We start from the raw sequence: 22,232 nt of genomic DNA on the forward strand, positions 1-22,232 counted from the left end.
TGAGGCTTTCTGCTGAATCCTGCTTCCTCTTTCTTTATCTTTCAAAGACCACCCCCATAAACCTCTGCATTTCTAACTCCATTTCCATGTTTGCTTCCTGAAGGATCCAAATAACAAAGGTGTGACAATTTGCCTTGAAGCTTCATTATCACCTTGGTCTAGGACAAACTGTCAGGTTCTGATTTGTTCTGGGTGATAATTCAGTCTTCCCAGGTCTCAACAGTCTTTGTGGTAAAGTTATGTACCCAACTCTCAAAGACAGTGTTCATTAAAGTCTGTGAACTGGTGTTAGTCCATGAACTATTTGTCATTACCTGTCTACAACAAGATGAGTGCAGAAATTGAAATAATTATTTAGCAACTTTTATGGGAATTTGGCATTGCTGCAACAACCGTAATATGTGAACTAGTTTTCTTGAATGGGGTATGGATTAGTTTGGCTGTTGTTGAACTCACATGGTGAGTCTCATGTTGTGTGATTTGTGCACTAATCATGTACAGTGAGACCACATTGCACCTTGTGATACTTTAAAATTAGTTTGGCAATTGTGACCCTAGAAATGTATAAAATTGCTTTGGTAAATAGAAAATTTAATTTTCAAGAGAACGTTAAAGATTATTGTTAGAATTGGCAATTGATGAAGGATTGAAGATGAATTCTGAAAATATATCATTTATTTCATTTCAGATAACAGTTAAAAATAAATATTATTAGCTTGCTGAAATTACTTTAAAAACTCTTCTTTCAAATATTGTATGTCAACTGTAATTAAAAAAAAAAAAACCCAAAACTCTTCTTTCATTCCCATCAATTTATTTCTATGAGACTAGTTTCTCTGCTATCTGTATAAAAACAAAAGAGAAACAGTTTAGATACATTACCCCCTAGCACAAGCATTTTTAATCCGGCTAGGTTAGAATAACAAACAAGAAGAAAGCTCAATGCTACTCAAAAAACTTTGGGTATTGACATACAGAATGTTTGTTCAAAGCTTTTTGCTAAACAACGGTCGTGGAGTAATAAAAAGTTTGAAATGTAAAAAATGATGCTTACCGCTTATACTACATTTTCATTGAACAATACGTGCAATTTTCGTAAATTTATTCCTTTTACATTCGTTCTGATTGTGTTTACTAAATGTAACTTTATTTTTAATAATGAAAAACCTGGGCTGGTATTTTGTCTATCTTTCCTCCGTTTTTTTGAGTAATTCATTTTTACTGTATTTTACAAAAGTATCTCTTACCGATAGATTGGAAAAATAAAGACCCTGTCTTTAATCACAGATAATTTGGGAAGCTGCTCTTTTGGAAGAGGCTCATTTTGAGGGGGATAAGGGGAGTGTAGTAGGAACCAGTACCTAGGAATGAACTTAAGTGAAAGTTAAAACCTGAAAAATGCTTTAGTAACTAACATTTTTTTTTTCTAGTTAAATACACTCACCTTGTATTTGGGGGTGTTGGACGAATACAAATCTAGAAAAAGGTACGCATTGTCTCCCCGAAACTCCTCTGCAACTTTGTCCAGAAGCACTTTATAGAACCACCTTTGAGAGGGGAGAAAAAAGGGGGCGGGGCGAGGGGCGTGAGGTCATCATAGAGCGCCGCTGGAGCTGTGAGCAGAGCAGGCGCTTTATTAACGTCACCAACAAGCGACTGTTTTCCGGGAGACTGGAGTAGAAGGCAAGTGAGTAATTATTCAAAGCTGGGGTTTGAATTTTTCTCGTGCTTCTGCATAAGTCCCCTTTTTTTTGTTTTGGGGTCCCTCTTTCATCCTTCCATTGGCTGTGAGGAGCGAGGTCGGACCTTGTTGTCTTTAGGGAATGCGAGCCACCTGAACCTTGGAGACAGCATCGTTACAGGACCCCCACTTCTCATTCTGTGGCTGTTTGCAGGTTTCGGCTTACCTGGGCCCCTCACGTCTCTCTCTTGGTCTGGACTTTCGCCTTTTCCTTTCCTTTCTTTCTTTTTTTTTTTTTTTAACGCCTACAGCACCTGGTGTTCCCAGGTGGTCTCCCATCCAAGTACTAACCAGGCCCAACCGTGCTTAGCTTTCGAGATCTGATGAGATTGGGCACGTTCAGGGTGGCAAGCCTCAGACTCTTCAATTCTTAACTCTAGCTCTCAAATATTGGAAGGTGGAGAATTTAAAAAAGACATGACTTAACAATTAACTTTCAGAGCTGCCTTCAAACCTTGTTTAGGAGAAAGGCCTAAGGGAAAGGCATAGGGGATTGACTTTCCTATGTCATCCACTCTTATCATGCACATTCATAATCACGAACTGCCTGCCGTTTCTATATTAGCCCACCTGAGATGGTGGACTAATTTCTACCTTCGGTTGCAATCTATAGTGGATAATTTCAAGAAAGTCGTTTTACTTTATGGCCCAGGAATGTTCACTGTGATTCAAACTTCTGTTCTCTGTTCAAAAGATCTTTAATGTCTTCTTGTTTGTTAACTGCAGTTCATTTTGTCTTAATAGAGATGTATCTGTCCCATTGAGATGTTTGCTGCCCACTTTTTAACCTATTTGGACTGTGATAGCAGTAGACTGAACCGAGACTTAACTGTATGTTGACATTGGATCTGAAAATAACCAGATAACCCCTACCGAAATTCAGAGACTCGTTTGTGATTTGTTGAAATGATAGAACTCGTTTTGTTGAAAGATAAAATAATGACAGTGTGAACAGTAGTTTTTCAAAATAATCAAAACAATTCTCAGTCAAAAGATGTTACAGTTGCCTTCAAATACTTGTGTTGTATATTATACAGTTCAGAGTTGATAGTTTTTCATAACTGCTCTTAACTTTTTAAAGGGCTGTTCATACGTGTTATCTCAATTTCTAAAAAAAAAACAGTTGACCCTTCAAATATGGCTCTAAGTAGTCCACATTGGATTAGGATATTTGATCATTTTATTATTACAAATGTATTGAGTGCTAATAGCTTTACCTATATCATTCATTTAATCCACACAATAGTCCTGTATGCTGTTATAATTATTTTAGAGATGAGACAATGTAATAAGCAAATCCCATGGTTTTAGAAGGCAGTTTTGCAGCTTTATATTTATAATTTTGAAAACATTTCAAATTAAACAAAATTAAACAATAGAAATAAATTCATTGTAATCCAGTGTAATTATTCATGTCAAACTTGAGTAGCCTCTTTATAAGTAATATCTTATTTTATTATCAGACTTTGGGATAAATTTGTTTTTAGAGGTTTATCTTTTCCCAGGGATTTTACTGTAAGTCTGAAGGAGAATTACAGGTGACACTAACATGAACTGTCTGCCAAAGACAGTAATATTTACTGAGAGATTATTTGTACATTTCACTATTTTCTAAGATAATGCAGTGCAAAAAGTCATTACAGTAATAGAATTCTGGTGCAACATCTGCATATGTCTCTCTTAGTTCCAAAAAGAATTATATATTGGATTTGTTCTCTACTTCATAATTATGTATAACTACTTGTTATAGGGATGGAAACAGACCCAGAATGTACATTATCTTGTTTTTGATCCGTGTGGTGACTTCCTAATATTTATAAGTCGAAACTCCAATCCGATATTAAGATTCTTCAAAATTTTGTTCCAGTTTATTTTCATTGGTTTTAACCAGTTAGCAAATAGTTACTAAGTACCTAATATGTGGCAAGATATCGTATTAGTCATATGGAGATACAAATGTCATGCAGCATAAATCTTGCCTTGAAGGAATAGCCTAGCAGGTAAATAACCAGTGGAAAGTTCTGAGCAGAAGAGTGACATGATCTGATTCAAATTTTTAATGGGATCATTCTGGCTGTCTTAAGAACAGATTGTTGGAGGTAGGGTAGGAGAACTAATTAGGAGACTAATTAGGAAGGTGTTTTAATAGTTCAGATGAGATGATAATGGCTTCACAAGGTGGAAAGAAGTGAATGTGATGAGTAGTAGTTCAATTTTGGATTGAGCAACTAGAAGGGTGGAATTGTCATTAACCGAGAAGTGGAAAACTATGGGAGGAGCAGGTTTGTGGGTGAAAGTTAGGAGTTCAGTTATGACGCATTAAGTTTGAGATGTCTGTTAGCAGCCAAGTGGAGGTGTTGAGTAGGCAGCTGAGTCTGTCAAGTGTGAAATTCATTGGGGAGGCCATCGCTGGAAAAGAACATTTGGGAGTTGTCAGTGAACAGATGACATTTAAAATCGTGACACTGGAGATAATCACCAAAGAAGTGAATGTAAACAGAAAAGAGAAGTAGTAAAAGACCTGAGTCCTTAGGCATTTTAGCCATTATAGGTTTGGGGAGATGAAGAACCAGCAAAAGAGACATAATGAACAGCTAGTGAGGAACAAGGACGATTTGGAGAGTCTAGTGTTGTTGAATTCAAGGTGAAGTGGAGTGTTCTGTTTTGTCAAACGTAGTTGATGGATCAAGTAAAATAAGGATCGACACCTTTGGATTTATCAAGATACACAAGACAGTATTATTGGTGGATATATGATGACTAAGTCTGGAGAACCTTAGGAGCAAAGAGGAAGAAGAGACTACTTTTGTTTGGGCGATATGGAAGCCTTTTTATAGAAGAGGGGGCATTTGATATGGGTTTTAAAGGATTGATAAGGTTTCACTAGGCCCAGAATTAGGGGAGGGGTATGAGGAGGGGTATCCAAACAGAAGTGAAAGCCTCACTTCTCCTCCTTCAAGGCCATACCTCCCAGTCAGCTGGTTTGAAGATGCTTTTGCATATCCTTGTCTTTCTTCTGTGCCCACTAGCCAATTCCTTGTAACCATTCTTGTTCCAGGCCTATTGAACACTGCTAAAGAAGTTCACAAGACGCAAATTAATGCTACCCAGCCTCAACTGGGTCTTCTTTAAATTGCCTGACAATTCCTTTATTCCTCCTCTCTTCCTTCTATCAGTGAAGAAGGCTGATAGGAAAAAGTTGATTTATTTGAAATATGATGTTGGAGGATGCCTTGGACCACCAGAAAGACACACAAGTGGGTCCTGGAGCAAATAAGCGTGCAACATTGCTGAAGGCAAAAATGACAACTGAAGCTGTCCCACTTTGGACACGTCATAAGAAGGAGAGTTCTTTGGGAAAGACATTAATGTTGGGAAAAATAGGAGGCAGCAGGAAAAGAAGACCAAACACGAGGTGGATTGACTCCATAAAAGAAGCCAGGGGCATGAGTCTACAGGAGCTGATCAGGGCAGTTAAGGACAGGACACTGTGGACATCACTCATTCTCAGGGACCCCAGGAGTTGGAGCCTTTAAGAAAACATATGCATATACAAATATGCCTCCACACTCATATGTGTTTTATTTCTTAAAAACAAATGGATGTATTATATATCCTGTTCTTAAATTTTTGTTTACTGTAATATATCTTAGGAATCTAAGCTCTACATATTTTTTCATTGTCACAGAGTTTTTATATTGAATGAGTATATCGTAATTTATTTACCTAGTCCTTGTTAATGGACACATAGGTTGTTTCCTGCTTTAAAGTTTTAATGTTTTAAAGAGTGTTGCAGTGAATGTCTTTGAACATTATCTTGTGGGAAAGTAGACATTTTGAGAAGTTAAATTGCTGGGTCAAAGAATTTGTACATATATAAATTGAAGCATAGTACTTCAGTTTTGAAGCATAGTGCCAAGTTGCCCCACAAAAACGGTCAGTTTACACCAATTCATAGTGAATGAGAGGCTGTTTTTTTCACCTTTGCCCATACCAGGTACTATCAATCTTTTAAATTTTTGCTTATTTGACATGAAAAATGGCATCTTGTTACGTTGATTTATGTTTCTGTAATTACAAGCAAGATCGACTAACTTTATGCTTATTAGTCATCTGGATTTCTTTATGCGTGAACTGCCAATTTTCTTTGTTCATTTTTCTTTTGGGTTGCTATGTTTTTGTTTTGTTTTGTTAACTTGATTTGTAGAGGCTCCTTTTATCTGTCTTTATGTTGCAAATATTTTCGCCTAGTTTTTCATTTGACTCTAAACTTGGTTTGTTGGTTTATTTATTTATTTCCTCATGCATGCATTTTTATAAGGGCCAGGTAAAAATATAAGACATCAGGATTTCTATTTGTGGGGAAGGAAATTTGTGACATTCTTAATTAGATACCCTTGAATGTCAGCCTTTGTTGGAAATGTAACCCAAACCTCATTTGAAGCTACAGGCTTTGTCTTGTTTTCATGAGTTTTGTTTATCAACTGTCACAGACTTGGTAGCACCCAGTAACCTACCTTTCCAATTATATTTGGGATTGAGGTGAGATGTAATTGAACTGCTTAAGTATTCTAGAGTGTATATTTAGGTATCCCCCAATTTATGAACTGAGTTGCATTCTAAAAGTTAATTTGTGAATTAGCTATCTAATTTTACTATGGAAATAATGTACATAGGTTTTTTTAATCTTTTCTTTCAAAATGTGATTAATCCATGAAGACTAGCTTTTTTAAAAAACAAATTCAAGATGTTATGTAATTTTAACCCTATGTATTTCAGTTTCATCTTTAAATTATAGGGACATTTTCTGATATAATACTCTTTCCATAGATGACAAAATTATCAATAATTTCTTGGAGTCGTCTAATATTCAATCCATGTTTAGATTTCTTCTTAAAAATATCTTTTTACACTTGGTTTTTACACACAGTCTCTCTACATTCCATTTGGTTCTTATATTTTCTAAGTCTCCTTATTCTTCTTCCTCTACTTCCCCTCCCTTTTCTTTATTTTTTTCTTCATGCCATTTACTTGTTACAGAAACCAGGTCAATTGTTCTGCAGAGTATTTCTCATTCTTTTATCTGTTGGTGATCATCGCCTGAATCTATAATTTTATTAGGGGTTGCAAAATGGCATTTTGAGAAAAAAAGTTGTCATTTCTTCCATATTTTGTTAGCTGAAATTTGAAGTCTCGTTTTATTACTTGGGAAGTTGACAATCAAGAATAACAAAGCTGCTGTGGGAAAATGCTGCCAGAACAGCAACTTGAGATGCCAGGAGTATACCTTTCTCTGCTGTTGTTCTGGTGGCTTACAGGTTTGTGATGGTCTTCTTGATGTGTCATCAGCTTGGCTAGGCTGCAGCCCCCAGGTATTCAGTGAAACACCAATCTAGGTGTTGCTGTGAGGATATTTGTAGATGTGATTAAAATCCACAGTCAGTTAATTTTAAATTAAGGAGATTATTCTAGATAAACTGGGTGGGACTGACTCAATCAGCCTAAAGGCTTTAGAAGCAGAACTGAGGCTTTTCTGACAAAAGAGAAATTCCACCTCTGGATAGCAGCTTCAGCTTGTAGCTGAGTGCCAGCATGCCCTTCATGGAAAGCCTGCTCTGCAGATTTCGGAATTACTTAGCTCCCACAATTGAGTAAAAGTAGTTTCTTGTAGTAAATCTCTTCATATATATCTCCTACTGGTTCTGCTGCACTGGGCGAACCCTGGCTGGTACCAGGATCAACTCCCCTGACTCTCCTGTTCTCTGACAAAAGAGGGTGAGGGATGGTGCTGAGTCAGAGGACCTACTTCGTTTAGTGTTACCATATAATGAGTGGCTCAGACTGGGACTTTTGAGAGAGAAATGGGGAGCTGAGCGGGTGGTGGGTAGAAGCAACAGATGTAAACTGGCACTGTCTTGGGCAAATTGAGACATAGAATCATTCTACGTGTCAGTCACTGGTGAAACGACATCTATATGGCACAGCCCCTTCAAGGAGCTTAGTCAAAGGGAAGTCAAGGAAATCAGTGGATGTTACCAGACAGTGTATTGAGTGACACGAGGCTTGTAGTGATGTTTATCCAGACAGAATGGGGGGGTGGCAGAGGGTGAAAGGTGAGAGTAAGTGAGCATGGAACATTTGGAAAACTGCCATCGAGGCTATAACCTTAGGATTGAAAGAGGGGTGCCATGAAAGATGAGGTTAGTCAGACAAGTAAGGGCCGCATCCTAAGGGCTTTGGCATCCATACTGCGGGGTTTGGAATTTATCTTCAAGGTGATGGAGAGCTACTGCAGAATTTCAAGCAGGGCTGTACCATGGCCAGACTATTTTAATAGAAAAAATCTTATTTTGTAACATTCTTAAATTAAGAGTAGAGAAAAGTTCACAGTAGAAGACTGCTCAGAGGCTCTTGAAATAATCTAGTCAGTGAGAAAGAGGCAAGCTTGTGGTATAAGGAGACTGAGGCAGCCGCATTGACAAGGCTGATTGGATTTGGGCCGGAGAAAGGAGTGAGGAGTCATTCCCAGGTTCCTGTCTGGACTAACCTCCCTGAAGTAGAGAACTGAGGAATGGTAGGGGGATGACTTCAGTTCTGCACATGATGCTGTGCACCCCTCCTTTTCTCCTGTGGGTACTCTGGCTTCCATAACCAGTGAGAGGAGGGAAGGAGTAGAAATAATGTCCTGAAGGGATTTCTGGGAAGGATTTCCCCACCTCTGCCCCTTAGTGTCAGCCAGATTTTACTGAACGATGAAGAGGAACACATTTTCTCATACCCTGTTCCACCTTTTCACCTTTGCAGAAGGAGTAGGTGGAGGGGGGAGGAATACCTATAGAACCCTGGAGGGGAGTGAGGAGCAGAGGTGTGTGAATTCTTTCTCTTTTGGCATTTTACCTTATACAACCTTGGACAAGTTATCGAAACTCACAGTGGCTCAGTTTCTTGTCTGCAAGGAGTAGATGAGTTAACGTGGGTGATGTGCTTAGAATAGCGCCTGGCTGGTAAGGAATGGTGTTGAAATGTCTGCTATTGCTGTTAATACCACACATTCACTGCTTCATCCTGGGGTCCCAGTAACAAAGAGAACAGAGGGATGTTTCTGCAGCTCCCCCTGCGACTTTTCCTGTGGAAGGAACCAATATTCAGGAACTGTATATGTAAAATGTTAGAATTGGGGGGAATTTCTGATAATAGAACCTTTATGTTTTAGTCTGCCTTGCCTTTATTACTTAGTTAGGTAAAAGGCGGGTGGTTCGGTTCAGGTTTAATGGGGATAATTATTCTTCCTTCCTTGCTTTCAGTGTTCATCTTAACCCATTTTAACAATAAATAACTACTTGTTTATTGGGGCTTAGGGACAGGGAATAATTGCAGGAAAAATCCACATTATGATTCTAGAAAGAGAAAATATTTCTAACAAAAATTGGATGAAAAATTAACATTTAAATAAAGGTCTTTTTATGTTTTTTATACTTGAGTATTTGTTAAAAGCCAAAATACTTTGCTAAAAGATGCCTTTAAAAAAAGTATCATGATTACTTATTTTTATTACACATTTAATACATGAATTTTGAAATAAAACTTAAAGAACGAAGAGTTAAAAAATGAGTCTGCTTTGATCCTACTCCCTAATCCATGCCCCTGCTCAGAGAGAATGTCTACATTTTATGTCTTCTTCTAGATCTTTTTCTATGTAGCTACACAGGTTTTTAAAAATGAGTGGCATATGTTAAGAAACATTATATGTTATATACAGTGTTCTGTGACTTTCCTCACTACTTCTCATATTACCACATAAAGATTTACTTCTTTTAATATTCTTTTGGATGGATATGATATAATTCTTTTAATTATTTTCCTCTTGATGAATATTTAGATATGTCTAGTATTTTATTAGAGGTTATTTATTCAGCATGTTTATTGAATGCCAGACAGAGCTAGTGAACAAAATGTAAAAATTCCTGCCTTCATGTAGTTACCATCTTTAGAGGTGGACAGACAGTGAATGAAATAAATACATCAGATGTTTTTGAGGGTTTAAAGGTAGAGAAAGAGATAGGGAGTACAGGGCATGAGGAGTAGGGCGTGTTTATGAAAATAGGGTAATTGGGAAAGGTTTACTAATAAGTAATATTTAAGTAAAGAACCGGCAGGTAGTCATAAGCTCTGAAGCTATTGGTGGGGGAGGAAAGAAGGAGGAGAACATTCTAGGAAGGGGAGAAGAAGCTTGAAGATCCTGATGTGATTGGCGAGGAGCAATGATGCCATTTGTGGCTGCAGTGGAATGAGCAAGGGGAAGAGTAGGAGCCGCAGAGGTCACAGAAGGCAGCAGAGAAGGCAGATTGTATTGAGCGTTTTAGGGCATTGTGAGGACTTTGACTTTTACTCTGAGTGAGGTGGCAAGCCTGTGGAAGTATATGAGCAGAGGCATGACATAATCTTAGATTTTGAATGATCACTCTTTCTTGATGATGAACTATTGAGCTGGAGACATGGAGGCCATACAGGAGGCTATTGCAACAGTCTAGGCAAGGCACAAAGATGGCTTGGACTGGCTTGGACCAGGGTGGTAGCAGTAGAGGTGGCAGGATGAGGCTAGATTCTGAATATGTTTTAAAGATAGAGTGAGAGAAAAGAGTCAAGGACCACTCTGAAATTTTAGGAACAATTGGAAATGTGGAGTTACCATGGAATGAGATGGGAAAGACTGCAGTAGGCAAGATTTGGAATTCGGCTTTGGGCACATTATGCTTTAGAATCTGTTAACATCCAACCACAGGTATTGAGCAAGCGTTGGAAATGTAAATTTGGAGTTCAGTGAGGGAGGTCAGACCTGGATATACAAACTTGGGAATCATCACTTTATTAATGAAGTTTAAAACACCGAGCTCACCTAGGAAGTAAATAGAATAAAAGAGAATCAAGTACAGGCCTTGGGACACTTCAAGGTTAAGAGGCTGAGGATATGAGAAAGATGACCAAGAAATCAGCTGGTGAGGTAGGAAGGATACCAAGAAAATGTGATGCTCTAGAAACCAAACAAAGGGAGTCAAGGATATGAGATGATGAGAACTGAGACTTGACCATTGAACTTAACTGTAGCTCTGTGGGTGACCTTGACAAGAGCAATTTTGAGTAAGAAATAGGGGGCTTGTTTGTAGTAGATTTAAGAATGGAGAGAAACTCTTTAGAGGAGTTCGTTCTAGAAAGGAGGTTGAAAATAGGGCTTTTAGCTGGAGTGGGATATGAAGTCAAGAAGTCTCGTTTGTTTCTTGTCTAAGATGGAGAAATAAAATGTTGAGCTTTATGGGTAATGATCCAGCAGAGCGAAAATAGATGAAAGAGAAAGTGGGGGAAATTCAAAGAGTTTGAGGAGTCCCATTTTGATGAATTTATATACATGTCTACGAGGATTTCTTTAGACTAGATTCTGAAGAGGATTTCCTGAGTCATGTACACTTAAAAAATCTGTACTGACTTATATTCTACCTTCAGTGTATACCTTTCTAATATTGAACTTTGATAATCTTTAAAATTATTGCCAATCTGATGGCTGATAGTTTATTTTAATTTGTTTTATGCTTTGTAGGAACTCTGTATAATCTAACTAATCCTTGTTATATTTTGGCAAATATTTTTTCCTAGGCTGTTTCTTTTAACTTTGCTTACGTTACTGTGTAGATGTTTTTTCAGTTTTATGCAGTTAAGCCATTTCCTATTATAGCATTTGGGTTTCATTTGGATTATATAAATATTTTATATACTCTTTTAATATGTTTATTTACCTTTTAAAATTCATCTGGAGTTTATTTTTAAGTGTGTTATGAAATAGGTGTCTAAGTTTTCCATCTTTTCCTGTGTTCTTAACCAGTTAAATACCATAAGAATTAACTGTTTCTTGAATGTTTGGAAAAAATTACATATAATAGCTTCTAGGCTTGGATCCCTTTTGGAAGGTAGATGTTTCGACTTCTTTTAAATTTTTTTCCTGTGATGAATTGTCTATTTGGTTTATGTACTTCTTTTTAGGTTAGTTTTGTTAAATGATTATTTTTTCCAGCACCTCGTTCTTTTTATCCATATTTTCCAATTTATTGGTTTATGGTTTTACATGAAGAGAAGAAATACTGAGTCATTTCTCTATCTGCAGTATAACTCTTGTACGTACACCTTTATCTTGGCTGCAGATGCTGGAGCAGTCTTTTCACAGCTCTAGAGATTGGGTTAGCTATTTTTAGCCCTCATGGCCCAGCTCTTACTGCCCTTCATCTTGGGGTTACTTCTAGATTCTCCCCTTTTGTTTGTAAGGAGTCGGAGGCTTCTTGGTGTGTTTCAGTCCGATCCGATTTTCTCTTTAGCTCATACAAATTTCTACTGTTGAGGTCTGCTGATGGGATGTGCCCCTCTGAGTTTCCAGCATTACTATGGGCTTGTTTTTATATTTCTTCTACCATTTTGGAGAGATTTTTGGGAGAGATGAGAGGCAAATACATATTTTTAGTTAGCCTTTTGAAATAGGAAGGCACAATTCTTTTCCTGTGTGGTTTTCTTTTATCATAGTTCTTTAATTGCAGGTTGTACAGTAGTTGGACAGTAACGTTACGGCACAAATAGTGGTAGATAAACTTCACTTTTTTTTTTTTTAAGCGAACCCAGATGTCTCAGTGGAATATATACTCTTTGAATAGAAATGTTGATATATTGTGACTAAATATTCAAAAAGTACTTTTTAAACTTAAATGACATAGTCATAACATTTAGAACTATGAAGGTCTTTACAGATCATTAGACCAACTGCCTTATTTTATGGATGAGGTATTTGAGACCAAGAGAGATACAGTGATTTATCTAAGGTGACAGTCAGTGGTCAAGCAAGACAAAAAGCCCAAATCTTGTTACTTCAGTTCTGCAGTGCTATTTGCTATTTTACACATTCTTGCTGTTCTCCTTAGCTATGTAACGAAAGAGGTATTTTTAGCTAATAAAAAAAAAATTTTAAACCTAAAGATAGTACACGTGCTTAGAATTGCTTCTGAAATTTGGTCTTAGATAACATATGAAGTAAATATTATGATATAAATGTGAATTTTAAAAGAATGAACTGTCAAGGTGTGCTCTAGCCTAAGTGAAAACCATATAGTTTATTTCTCCCAAGTTTCCTCTTTTCTGCTTCATGTGATTTATGAACTCTTAGAATTTCTTATTACTATTTTAAAGAAATCTAAGGAATGTTCATATAAATATAAACATAGGCTTGAAAATGATTTTAGTGGTTAAAAATCATAAGATATTTCAGACCTAGCATTTCTCATTTTTAAGTTTAATATACCATGCTGCTAGATCAACACTTAAATTTAGAAGGGCTAAAATATATAAACTTTAAAAAAAAAAAAGTTTTGCTTATCATTTTTTCAGCAAGCATTAGGGGATATACTTATGGCACCTTCATTGCTTTGCTTGGTCTTTAACGTAAACAGAAAGTTTTTTAAATGTAGATTTTGATTATTGATATTTTATGTTTGGCAGTCATGTCTTTATTTCTTAAAAAGCACTGAGGGTTTGATATGTGTACATTAGTTGACTGGGCGGGTCTGTTCCTCCCTCACCTCCTCCCCAATCCCATCATCCCCAAGCAACTTAAGAAGAGGGGAAATTTGAATGTACTTGCTCTAGAATTATATTCTAAGATCTGTTTAATTATCCTCAGGTTTTAACTCCTTTAGCACTTTTGAAATACACGTGACATATTGATATATATATATTTTTTGGTAACCTGTAGAGCAGTCTTTGTCTCTAATATGAATTCTAAGAATTTACTTTTTTTCTAGTCGGTCATAATGGCAGGAGAAGAAATTAATGAAGACTATCCAGCAGAAATTCATGAATATTTATCAACATTCGAGAATTCTATTGGTGCCGTAGATGAGATGCTGAAGACCATGATGTCTGTTTCTAGAAATGAGTTGTTGCAGAAGGTACTTGAAAAATATAACTTGCAAAACCGAGTGCTGTGTTAGGGAACATATAGAAGTTGATTAATGATATATGCTCTTTTCCCCCTTTATTTCAATTTTATAAGTGTTTTTGGGTATTTTTAGGGGGTAAAACAAAACAAAGCAACTTTAGGAAATATTTCTTAACTGTTTTTATTTTGACTTGTTTCTGCAGAAAAAGGAGCACTTCTTTACGACAGGCGCTATCTTTGACCTTTTAAGTATTACAATGATGTTATCAGGGTTTCTGGAAACTATAGAACAAAAAGTAAATTGACTTTGACAGTCGAAAACAAATCTCATTTTGTTTCTTCTGTCTTTGGTATTGCCTACGCATTTTAGCCTGCTTCTTATACATAAATGCATCATGTACAATGTTTATATTGATAAATTACTTTTGACATACAAAGCCCAGATTGTAACTCCTGAAATTAAAATAATTCAAAAGAATTTTTCTTGGATTATACACATTCCTTGTCTAACTAAAGATGATACCCTGAATTGAAAATTTGTGGGCAAAAATCACTGGTTAACAAAACTTCGTCATTTTGCAAATTATTTCCAGATCATTTGGTTATTGGATTATGGGAGTGAAAAAAAAATTTTTTTGATATCTTGGGCTTGGTGAAAGTTTAAAATATGATGTGATGGTGCTCAAAGATTGTATTTCTCTCTCTCTAGTTGGACCCACTTGAACAAGCAAAAGTGGATTTAGTTTCTGCTTACACATTAAATTCAATGTTTTGGGGTACGTATATTACTTTGGAGTTAATTAGAAAGCAAATTACTGTGTCAAAGGTGATTTATTTTTTAAAATGCTAGCAATTTATATACAATTATACTTCATGGCAATTTTAATAGTCAGATATTTATTTATTTTAAATCAGAATACCAGATGCCTGTGAGCCACACATACATTTATTATTACTTAGAGATTGAATAATTTAAGATTTAATCTATCGTTTGTATGACTTCTTTTTTCTGTGAATAACTAGAACTTCTTTAATTAATGCTCTTAATTAATACATACAGCATTTTATTTCATGAACTCTTTCTCTTGTAGTTTATTTGGCCACTCAGGGAGTTAACCCTAAGGAGCATCCAGTAAAGCAGGAACTGGTAAGATTGCAGTGGGTTTCTTTTTACTTCACATGTCTGTCTGTGGTAGTGTACCTGAAGTTAAGTTACAGTAATTGTGGAGAACAAAATTATTTAGAGTTGAAATTATGAAAGTGAGTCAGATTTCATCATGTCTTTAGTTTTTCTTTTTCTTACCTTTGTTAGAGAATTGGTATTCCATATATTACATAAATCTCTGTATGGGGAAAATGTTACAATTCTAGTAATTATTTATAACTTCCATATTATTTTTCCTATAAATTCTTGAAATCTTGTTCATCTCTATAACTGCCTTTAAAAAAAAAAAACTCTTACACACTTTTTAAAAGTATATTCTAGTTGATTTACTAGCAAAGACGGGAAAATTTTTCCCCCACCTTTTCAATTCTTCCATTAATTCATTTTCTCAGCAGTAAAGAATCCAGTTCAGCAACAAAGCTAAAAGCTTTTTTGGCACCAGTTGTATGTGTACTGTCCAGTAATTCCGCATTAGTGACATATTTACAACCTGTAATAAATCTTCTAGGTTTGTCTTTGTATTCCATTTAGATGTATAAGTACAGTATATAAGGCCTAGTATCTTAGAGTTTTTGCTGACTTCAAAAATTAAATCAAATCATTCAATTTGAAAGAGAAAAAGTAGAAATCAAACTTATGGTTATCTTCTTGTTTATGAATAAGAATATTAATAAATTTGTGTTTATAAAATATAAGGTAAATATATATGTGAAATACACTTGACACTGTATTATTGTTCTCAGGTCATATGGTAGTTGATATGTATGTTATATACAACTTAGTAAAGTACTTGGTCACTTATTTTTAAAAAATGAGCAAACCGGATCTGTTGTCTTCATTTTCTTAATGTGTAGACTAAGACATTTTCTTCTTTTAAAGTTCTTTGGGGATAATAAATTTATTTTTAAATACAGAAATTGTGAAAAATACTTACAGCAAAAATATAAAGCTATATGATACCTAGATCTTGATTCGAGCAGTGATACTGGCTTTCAGTCCTAAGAATTATACATTGTGTCATGTGTTTTCAGCTTTCTAATATGGACTTTACATTTATAAAATTTCTCAATTTTCCTTTAACACGAAGTAATTTGGAATATTTTAATACTTGGTTCTGTCTTTGGAAAAAGATAAACTCATCTGTCTTCTTTCTCCCTCAGAACCCACTTTATGGAGGAGTACATTCATATTTTGGACAAGAGTTGACAAATAAAAAGCATACAAACCTGTTCTTTTCTAACCCTATGACAGACATCACTAATTGATCACAGAGTTAGTGTGTGAGACGTATATCATGAATGGGGAGAAGCATTGAAAATAATCAGTTTACTCATTCAACAAATATTTGAGTGCTGCTAAGAGCCAGGCATTATTTCCAAGTGAGGTGATTCTTCAGTGAATAAAGCTTGTAAATATCTCTGCCCTTGTTGTGGCAGATACCAGACTATCTAGTGGAGGGAGACAAACTATCAACATAATACAACAAACAAATAATAAATAAATATGAATAGATAGTATGTTAGAAAGTTGTATGTTATGGGAAACAATTTAAATAGAGCGCAGAGCAGAGGTGATTAGAGTGGTTGGGTCGGACTGTGGTTTTGAACGGTGGTGGCAGGTCCAGTTACCCAGGTCAACGTTTGACTGACTGGAAGGAAGGGAGGGTGTGGCTGTGTGGGTGTTTGAGGAAGGTCTTTCTAGGCAGAACGGGAGTGGGTCTGTGTTGGGAGGACTTGAGCTTTTACTCTAAGAGAAGTAGGCAGCCACGAGAGAGTTTTGAGCAGAGTTGTTAGTCTTTTACAATTAAAAAAATTCTACGGTTCTGCATTTTTTGTGCATGTTTATATAACTATTTTGATTATTTTAAAATAGTGATCCATCATTTACTGTGCTATTTTGTGGCTCTCATCACGTTTATTTCTCCAATTGAAGTATAGAATAGTCCTTTATTCCAATTAGTGGTCTCAGAAGATTTTAATGGTATGACAACCTATTATGTTTCTCATCTCGTTAAATCTGTTTAGAACTGTATATGTCATTAAAAAAATATGTGCTTATCAAAATCACAGTTATGAGATTGAATAAAAGATCTTGTATTTTCATTCTGTGTATTTTAATTGTGACACTAGAAAGTAACATAAAAAAATAAATAAATCGTGCTTCATTTATTTCCTGTTTAGAAAAATTTTACGAGTTGAGTTTGTATGTTACAAGTATATAAGAGCTCTATTTTAGATTGTAGACTTCAGGTAGTAAGAGTTAATATATGGATTTAGGTTAATGCTAAGTAAAGAATGTATAAACACATCTCTAAACAGGTCAGTGCTTACCTCTGTAGTGATGTCTTAGTCTAGTTCTCTCTCTTTTGAAACACTCAGAATACTTCTGAAATGGCTTTAATGTCTCTTTTTCCCCAGACTGTGAATCCCAGGAGAGCACGGAGCAAATTTATCCTGTTTCCTTACACTTACTAGCTCCACTCAACAGGCAATAAATACATACCTATTGAATTTAACTGAGGAATAGTATAATAAACTTCGTGGTGGTGAACAGCTTAGTAAATCTGTTGCCTTTCTTCTTTTTTTTTTTATCTTTAAGGAAAGAATCAGAGTATACATGAACAGAGTCAAGGAAATAACAGACAAGAAAAAGGCTGGCAAGCTGGACAGAGGTGCAGCTTCAAGATTTGTAAAAAATGCCCTCTGGGAACCAAAACCGAAAAATGCATCCAAAGTTGCCAATAAAGGAAAAAGCAAAAACTAACCTTTTGGTTTTGATGTACACTTGTTCAAAAAATACATTTTATTGTTTTACACAAAATAGATGATTATGTGGCAATGCAAAGTTTAAATGTATTCCTTATTGAATTCATTTATAAAATTTACATTTAAATTTGTAATGCTAAATACTTTTATCCCCCAGAAAGATTAAGTTATCTTCATTGATTTTCCTATAGAGCACTATGAGGTTTTTAACATTGTGGTACATTTTATATTTATAGTTTACCATCTCTCTTGACAGAAGCAACTGTGAAATTTAAGTTAAATGTTCTTTGTAAACATTTGTTTATTTTAAGTGAATAATGACTTTATGAAGTATGCTATCTGAAGGTCGAAGTTTTAAATACATCTTTTTTCACTATATATAAGAAAAAATGAAATGGCTTGAATGTCCCATTTTTTTCCTGTGTAGTTATTCGACCATATTTTCATGATTTTAGAATTGCTTATTTTGATATTTGAAGTGTGAATTTAACACTTTAAGATTGTACTTTAATTTTGGCACTTTGCCTCTGTGTCCCATTTAAAGTAAACATTCAGCCATTTAATGGCTGAATTTTGGTATAACGGCTGTATCCTGTCAATAAAGACTGTAAATGTTGCTTAGCTGACCAGTTTTTTTTCTCTTTTGAGTAAACTTGCTCTTGAAATTAGGAAGATAGGTTTTAAAAATCATCAGTAATATAGAAATTTGTGTTTTTGTTCCTGATGCATAGTGCCCACAGTTCTCTTGGTCTCACTTTTCCAGATTATTTGATTACATGTTTCTGAGGCTACATAATGTACATACAAGTGTTTGGAACAACATTCTATGTTATATAATGCCACTCAAGCAGAGGAGAAATCCAAATGAGATTACATTGTATTTATATTCTGATTTATTTTTCTAGAATATATGTTACAGAGAATTCTATGTGTTAAAATTATTTTTTATGTCTAACCCATGAATTTTAATTATATTCCCTTAATGCTTTCAGTCTTTGAATCCACATCATTATGTGTAGGAATGCCAAGTACAGTAAAGTACTTTAATTTTTGAAAAAGAAGTTGTTAAAATTTTCTATGTGATTAATTCTCCGTAAGTAACCTTGAATAAATGGTTTTCTTGATTTACGGTAGCATGTATTGGAAATGGTCTAAAATATAATGGATTTTATAAAACATGTTGAACTCTTTCTATGACACATGAAGAGGAAGTCACTGATAGAAGCAGAAAGTCTTCTGGCTCAGATGTCAGACAATTTTTGAAGTGGAAGAAAATTTATAGTTATTTCACTCTTTTCATTTTCATTCTCTCAAATTTTTGGCTTTTTAAAAATAATTTCTTCATGAGAGAAATAAATTATTAAAATCAAGTGTAGTCTACGTTGGCCTTATTTATTGCAAAGAAACTTATAACTTGCATTTCCATATGTTCTCTAATTTCATAAAGAAAAAAAGTTAAAATGTCATACAGTTAAAGAAAATCATTAGCCAACTTATTGATTTGTGAAAGTCCAACTCTACAGTCTGTTAAATTTTTAGGAGATTCTTACATGAATAAGTCAATCTTTATTAGGAATAAAAAATAGTTTGAGTATATTCCATTTTATTATATGTAATTTTAAATACTTAGCACATAATAAGGAGCTGAATGGCAATAGTGCATTAGGTGCTTATTGTTTATTCATTTCACAAATATTTAGTGACATTTACATTGTCAAATACTGTGCTGGGTTCTAAATAAGACCACTCCAGCCTTTATTTTTATAAAAGTGTTATGAAAAAAAATCTTTTTGTTCAATTCAGTTTTTCAGAGTTACCAGAAAATTTATGACAAATTGTGCTCATTAACCTTAGTCAGAACCATGAAGGGTGAAGAGTTGATCTCTGACGGTGGTGTGGTTATTGTTAGCGTGGTTCCTTCCGAATGACAGTCTGCTATACGTTTCGATGTTAATCACACCTTTTATTAATCTCTTTGGGAATTAACAAGTTGGAGAGGTTATAGCTATAGATATTTTTAAGGTTAGCATTATAGACTATTAATCTAATACTAAATAATGAGATTTTGTCTTCTAATATTTTAAGTACAATTTTCTTGTTCATAGTTGCAGGATGGGAATTCATTTTAGTAAAGTAGAGTATGTTAAGAGGAAAATTGAAGCTTGAATTATGATTCCTGGAATTAGGAGGTTATGGCAAGTTGATTGGTTTTTAAGATACCCTGCAGATTAAAAAATTGTTCTGCTTAGCTATTAGAAATGGATTGGCATTATTTCTAAATAAGGCTTTGAAAATTGGCTACAAATGTAGGAAATGCTTCAAAAATGGGCAATGTATTGAATATAGATACATTTTTCTTAAGTAGGTTGGAGAAAAAGGTGCTTTAGGAATCAATTATGACACAGTTAAACTATAACTTTATGCAAAAAATTATCAGAAATTCTGGCTTTGCAAAGTGACATTAACTGAGAAAGATTTGAACAGTGATTCTGACTGTCATGTAATAGCTAAGTTTGATATATAAAGAGAAGAAAAAGCACTGGCGTCTCATTTTCTCCCTTCGTGGCATAGTTAGTAAACTTGTTCAGATAAATTCAGTGGTTCTTTTACCAGATGACCTTGGTAGCAACCTGTTTTATATAAATGTGACCTGAATGTACTTTACTAAACAAAAACATTTCCTTTGCCCTGTATCCTGGTCTGAAAATCTTTAGTTTTGGAAATACAAACCATATTTTGTTTATTTTACATATTAGCATTTTATAGTTGTCATTGACAATTATGTCAGGGAGAAAAGTATACAGGGCTTTATAATAGAATTCTGTGGATTTGTTCTACTTGATTAATTTGCTGTTAGACTGCTGAGAGCAGGATTTCGAGAAATGCTTTGTATGTTTTTGGTTTGTAGATTCGTTTTCTTATTAGAGTGAGCTGTCATAAACCACTCTTTGGAGCAGCCACCCTCTGACTTGGTGTACCTTTTTAAAGTGTTTATTTTATGGAATAATTTTTGATATAGCCAGTAAAGCTATCCAGAAAAGGAGATAGCTATAGTGATATCTATTGGTAGTTGAGGTTTAATTTTAATTCCGTACCTCTCCCCCACCCCAAAAGGCTAAAACCAAAACCATCGTAGTTCTGTATTGCTCATCTGTTCATAAAGGGTTGGAAAACGATGTGAGCACCGCCCCCTTTTCCTTGAAGTTAGCAAATGTATCATGGCAGAATAAGTGCATGCAAGATGTCAATTTTGTAAAGTGATATATTTCAGACAGTGCACAAAATTTGATGGGAAGAATAAGCTTTTATAAATGAAACATTTAAGAGACTTTTTATTATTTGCTTTCAGTTCAGTGTTGCCTTTAAGGCACAGCATTTCAGTTTGGCAGCTACAATAAATGACTGAAGGAAATTGAAGATGATAATTCAACATTCTAAGATGCTTCTGCTGAAATGAACGTAGACCTACCCAGGGCTTAAATTTAAAGTTTATAGTGATACAGTATTTTAAAGCCAAATACCCAGGAAATTCATGGTTATATGGTTTGAATGAGATGATTCGGAGAAATAGAAAGTGCCTTCAATTTCTTGTTATGTAGATATTATCTATTGGGAGGCTGTGTTGAAAATGTTATTGTAAAAAGAAGAGAGTCTTGTTATACACAATTTGCTATGGTATACAATTCATCTTGGACCTTGTCCAAAGAGGTTTAGTTATTACAATAATGAGAATAATAACAAGGCATCTCTGATTTAGTGCTAGAGCAATGGATTCTATGTTGTAATATATACATTATGTTGTAATGTATCTGGCTGATACTGTTTTCATTTAGCGATCTTTGTTTTCTCTAATATGCATTCCTTGACTTATCTAAAATCATTTGCTACCCTATTTCTGATACTTATTTTTCCCTTAAGAAAGAAATCATTATTAAAAGTACATACCCTGTGTCATAGTTTCTGGGCTTTGTGGATTTTGACATTTGTGAGTTTTAACATTTGTGATTCTATTTGTGAGTGGCCTTAGGGATCGATGGGATATATAGTATTTTGCAGTTTTGTCAAGGCACATGGTAATTCCTGCTAAATTCCATTCAGGAAGGTATTACGCAGCTAATGATTCCGCCTAGCTGACCTCTCAGCATCCACAGTGTTTCTCCTCACTTGTAGTCTCATTCGTTTATTTACTCATTTATTCAACATATATGTATTGAGCTCCTGTGTGCCAGGTTCTGTTGTAGGCATGGGAAATTCAGCAATTAGTCAAATAGTGTGTAGTGATTAATGGCAAACTTTATCATATGAAAAAGGGCTGCTGTTAGTTGAATTGTGTTCCCCCACATGTGTATATTGAAGTCCTAACTCTCAGTACCTTGTAAGGTAATCCTGTTTGGAAATGGTGTCTTTGCAGATGTAGATAGTGAAGGTGAGGTCATTGGGGTGGGTCCTAACCCAATATAATGAGTGTCCTTATAAACAGCAAATTTGAATGTAAACATGCACACAGGAAGAACACCATATGAAGATGCAGGCAGGGATTGGGGCGACACTTCTATAAGCCAAGGAACGCCAAAGATGGCCAGCAAAACACCA

The 22,232-nt window shown here is 35.0% G+C and overlaps 1 protein-coding gene and 1 pseudogene across 2 annotated transcripts; one reads left to right on the plus strand and one right to left on the minus strand.

Moving 5' to 3' along the window:
- The first annotated feature begins 1,604 nt into the window (after nt 1–1,604).
- On the plus strand, nt 1,605–18,767 carry C1D (C1D nuclear receptor corepressor). Of its 2 annotated transcripts, none has more exons than XM_015587642.2 (5): nt 1,605–1,683; nt 13,573–13,719; nt 14,419–14,485; nt 14,801–14,856; nt 17,473–18,767. In XM_015587642.2, the coding sequence occupies exons 2-5, from the start codon at nt 13,582–13,584 to the stop codon at nt 17,635–17,637; spliced, it is 426 nt and encodes a 141-aa protein (XP_015443128.1). In that variant the 5' UTR covers nt 1,605–1,683; nt 13,573–13,581; the 3' UTR covers nt 17,638–18,767. The 2 variants fall into 2 exon arrangements, with proteins under 2 accessions (XP_015443128.1, XP_006909601.1); XM_006909539.3 differs by having other exon boundaries at nt 1,616–1,687.
- LOC112478016 lies at nt 1,984–2,101 on the minus strand (annotated as a pseudogene).
- Nucleotides 18,768–22,232: the final 3,465 nt, after the last annotated feature.

Source organism: Pteropus alecto, unplaced genomic scaffold (genome assembly GCF_000325575.1).
Source record: "Pteropus alecto unplaced genomic scaffold, ASM32557v1 scaffold131, whole genome shotgun sequence".
Classification (NCBI taxonomy): Eukaryota; Metazoa; Chordata; class Mammalia; order Chiroptera; family Pteropodidae; genus Pteropus; species Pteropus alecto.